General features: G+C 45.8%; 1 protein-coding gene across 2 annotated transcripts in view; it reads right to left on the bottom strand.

Annotated features, from left to right (window-relative positions):
- Positions 1 to 201: 201 nt before the first annotated feature.
- DDX10 (DEAD-box helicase 10) overlaps positions 202 to 4,785 on the bottom strand; it is a 66,723-nt gene continuing 62,139 nt past the window's right edge. For both annotated transcript variants that reach the window (XM_085857750.1, XM_085857751.1), the window contains 3 exons: positions 4,582 to 4,641; positions 3,817 to 3,935; positions 202 to 663 (listed from right to left, as the gene is read on the bottom strand). In XM_085857750.1, coding sequence (XP_085713876.1) covers positions 480 to 663; positions 3,817 to 3,935; positions 4,582 to 4,641 — 363 coding nt within the window. In that variant the 3' untranslated portion in view covers positions 202 to 479. The remainder of the gene's footprint in view (positions 664 to 3,816; positions 3,936 to 4,581; positions 4,642 to 4,785) is intronic.

Raw genomic sequence — 4,785 nt, 5'->3', positions numbered from 1 at the left:
GAGAGTGTGTGCTGGGGGGTGTGCAGGAGGGGAATATGCTGGTGTGGGGAGAGGGGATATGCTGGGGCGGGGGAGAGAACATTCCGGAGGGAAGAGGAACTTGCCGGAGTGGTGGGAGAGGGGGAACGGTACTGGAGAAGGGGAGGTATCAACGTACCGGAGGGGATTGGGGGGGGGGGAGGAATCAAGAGTAAGGAAACATTGTGATTGTTATAATTTTTACTTTATTTACCGAAAGCATAAAAATATGAATATTCACACAACACTAATATAACACAAGCTCGAATTCCACAAAAAGTACTATATTTTCATGTTTGTTAATCGAGGAAAATACATCTTTTCAAAACAATTTGATGTTTTTACGAAATGAATTGTGGATGTTCTTCTCAAACTATGGGTGAGGGGAGGGGGGGCAAAGGGGTGAGGAGGTGAGGCAGTGGTACAATGGGCAGTGAGAGTTTACGTCTCCGTTCAGCACATCACTTCCTCCTTAACAACTCAAGAACCAACGCCTCATCCTCAGCCAAAGACAAGCCCGTGTCCAAAGAGGCGTCGTCTTCTTCTGTTTCTTCTTCCTGCAACCTTCCCCTCTTTTTAGGAGGAACTGGTGAATCACCATCGCCTTTGTCCTCCTCATTTTCACTGATATTGCTCCCTTGACCTCTGCGGGGAGAACGTGTGTATTCAGCAAACTCATCGCATCAAACTCGACGCCATTAGCATTACAGCTGAACTCGATGAAAAGGAAAGAGTAGAAATCATTAACGATATAAATGGAGCTTAAAATGAGGAGGGTGGGGTAGGAGGAATGAGGGAGGAGGTTAAACAACTTTACACTAAGTAGTTTTAAGGTTATTGCATCGAGATTACAGGATACGGCGTATCCCACAATTCTTTTGGATTCGCGTGCAGCCAAGGAAGAACTTCCTGCAACAAATGTCATCCTTTAGCTCGGACTGAATAGATACAATCGACGTCCTGCGTTTGGCTCCACCGACAAATGCCAAACTTTCCAGAGACAAAGCCGTTTGTACAACCGATTACATCTGATGTCGATGCAGACACCGTGCTTGATGACAATGTTAAGAGTGACGGGTGTGGCACGGATCAGACCAAAGCCCCATGTGCTTTTGGACCGGTCCACGTCGAAGTTCACCCAAGTTTGCTGCCGGAAACAATTCCAACCTCTCGGTTCAGAAAGTCAAAAACCCACTTTCCACACGCGAATAAATATCAAATCAACAAACAGTGAAAGTTGATTTCCCAGTTATTGAAAATTTCACAAGTTTAAAAAGTTTCAAACATGCACGTTGAACGACTGTTTCTAATCAAACTAGAGAGTTCATAGAACACATTTCACCATGATGTCTTGGGAAACAAGAACATGCACGGGGTCGACGAGCGGCAACAATGATTCTACGAGTGGTCGTGATGATGTAAAACATCGTGATATTGTTATGGGGCCAAATTTCGGTGGCGAGCACGATCGCGAGGTGGAGCAATAGAGTCGGCTCCACCGAACACCCGGAATCTAGATCGTGCTTCTCGGACAACTCCGAGAGGCACGGGTCCCTTACAGAACCGTGGTCGCCAATATTTTGACGGCGTGAGGTCGGGTCCACTTGCCTAACTCCAATTTACCTCAGTACTCACGCCATCCAACTACCGGGGAAACCACACCCTCGGCCGACTCTGTCCGATCCGAGTCACGGGTAACGGCTCAGATCCGGCGTAACCAAGTGGAGTTACCAGAGCCGCGCCGGACCGAATGCACAATTTGCCGCTTCCCAATTTCCCTACACGCACCGTGCTAAGCTAATAAAAGAATCAGCAACGAGCTGGAACATTCAACAATAGGGATATTTATTTACAATAGGCAGGGAGGGGAACACAGAAGAGCAGAGTTATCCAACTATAAGAAATGCAGTCAATGTACAAGCAAAAGCACTTAACAATTCTACTTGACAAGACGGGGCCCAAGGACACACACACGCACACACAAATACCCCAAAAGAAGATGGACCTCGAGGTCTTTATTCGAGGTTTCCAGCTCGAGGGAAGATGAGCTGGAAACCAGAGCTATCTTGGACCTGTCCACTTTGTGTGGTCTTCGACGTCCTGGACCGGCGGGACTCGCAACCACAATGCCACTCCAAGTACCCGGGACGGAGGGAGAAAGGCGGACACCAACCAGCGCGAGCGCGGACGAGGCAGCGAGTGCCAGCAGGCAAGGCCAGGTGATCCGGCAGACCAAAAACCAACTCTCAACAGTCGGATCGTGCCGAACAATTATTCACTCCTTTTCCAGAGGGGAGGAGCCGCCTTCTCTGACCCGCTCTCCCTCACTGGACGGTTTTTGGCACGCAAATGTGCTCGTCGCCCCCGTGATTGGCCAAAAGGGGCGCCAAGTCCGCTGATTGGACCGGGGGGCATGGCGGGAGTCACGGCGGACCGCCCCTCAAACAGGAAGAGGAGTAATATTGTCCTGCGTTGGCTCTCATTGGCCGACCGACGGCAAACTCGCTCGCATCTCTCTGATTGGGCGAGAGAGACGCCAAGTCCTTCTTGAACTCCGCCCACCGTGAGCGTTATGGCGTCAGGATGGAACGAAGGTGTTGTTGTAGTTGTAAGTGATGTAAAAATGTAAAAGAAAACCCTAACTATCAAAATAACTCCGCAGCACACGAACATTTAATTCCCATTAGACGAGGGACCCTAACTATAAATACGTACTTACCGATATAACTGATCTATAGGACCTGGCTGTTGTGTGTTCATGGCTTCCAGATTCGCAACAATATTTTGTCCACGTACTACTTAACAGAAGTGTTTTGAAAGTGTCAAAAAAGTTATTTGTGTTCAAAATTGTTCAAATATATAATTAAATTTAAATAAAGTTAACATTTCAAAAGGTTGTGGAGAAAAAAAAAAATTCTGAAGTTCACCGCCGTTGATGCAACCAACGTCTTTTACACCACCCTATCTAACAAGTCACATTCATTCTCCGTTTCTGTTGTTTGTGTCCATTATGACAACATTTAAGACAGTAAATTTCCCGTTTGTAATGATTTTTAATTTTGCCAGACAGGCAGACAGACAATCAATTATCTCACTCCTCTCGAGGCACGTGCGATCAGGACAATTTCTGAGACAAAGTACTGCTAAACTACAGGTTTGTTTTTACCGATTCATATCCTGATTTGTGTTCGAAATAAAACATTTCATTGAAATCAAGTTGTTCCTTAATCATAAACTTGCGTTTACAAACAGACAGACGTACGACAGAAGAGATCCAATTGCTTCACCCCACTTTCGCTTCGTTTGCACAGGGGAATTGATCATTATAAACTCGATGTTCACAACACCTCGTAAGACTAATGTGGCAGTTAAAGGCCAAGAGGGTCCCAATGAGACAAGGTCAGCAATCAATTCAAAAGATTGCTCAGGACAATTGAGTCAGAGTCAACCTGTGACAGAATATTTAATATCCATGGATTTGGAGAAGAGACTGTTTATCTCACTTTCAAGACAAAACGATCACCAATGGTCATGATTGGCAATGTGTCCGATGATAATTTGTCCGACTATTCCATCAGGGAAACAATGCAAGACCAACGAGTTCAGTACCCTATGGAACTGCTAAATACCATTAAAGGATACCTCAAGTTCCAGAACACGGCCTGTAAAAGGTTTCCCTCAATATATACCAAACACATGAATGGAGAATTAATTAACAAAAAGAAATAAAAAACAAACCAGGCTGGAAGCAGCAAACACAGCAAACAACCAATGGTGGGTGCACGTCAAAACATTCACCTGTTGCTTGAATCCTGGCTGTCCTCGTCACTGGTGCGGACGAAGCAGCCGTCCGCATCCGGCAACACAAACGCGTCAGACGTTTCCGAATCATCCGACTCCGATTCCTCATCCTTGTCCTGCAAAGATCCGGGCATACAAAACCCATGTACACGGAGACGTTTGGATCACATCCGGCAATCCTACCAACCCCGAAAGATCTCAGGTGTGATTAAAGGCCTAACAAGAGGGCGAGCAAGGGATCATGCAGACTGGAAAGCAGCCATTAGGTGAACCACGGCTTACACAAGCAAGCATGGAAACGGCTGTAAGACGATGACGATGATGATGATGATGATGATGATGATGATGATGATGATGATGATGATGATGATGATGATGATGATGATGATGATGATGATGATGATGATGATGATGATGATGATGATGATGATGATGATGATGACTGGAAAGTCGATATCGAGACAGAACGTACACACAGAAGCATCAACGTCATGGCCTACATGGTGGAATTGCAGACATTGAAAGGATCGAATCTCAGTCGTGACGGTAAAGCTGCACAAGTAAGTTACTTTTTAGATGCACACAACTTGTCTTAAGTCAGTTTTACAGGCAAACAAAACCCAGTTTTTTCTGTTCATGAAGTCAAAGTTTGTTTTACATGAGGAAGTAGGGTGCACATGTGATAAATGTTGAGGTTACAAGTGGAACCATGGAGGCATCTTGCATATTGAGGAAGTGTTCCAAAAGAACCATCTCACCAACCTCCTTTTGCTGCTGTCCACTCCTGGCTCTCCTGGCCTCCTTCACCATGAAACGTTGTTTCTGTGAGACAAAGAGTGAGCAGAGACTACAGGCCTACCGGGACTAACACTTTGAAGATAAACAAATTGTGACAAACATACAAGCTTCTGCTCGACACTGGATTTCCACGAGAGGAGACATCACGTGCTTTCCACAAACAACGAA

The sequence above is a fragment of the Eptatretus burgeri genome, chromosome 15 (assembly GCF_056783735.1).
Source record: "Eptatretus burgeri isolate ZD-2024b chromosome 15, Ebu_testis_v1, whole genome shotgun sequence".
Lineage (NCBI taxonomy): Eukaryota > Metazoa > Chordata > Myxini > Myxiniformes > Myxinidae > Eptatretus > Eptatretus burgeri.
Note: the sequence above shows the minus strand (reverse complement) of the source record. Positions and strands in the feature narration are given on the sequence as shown.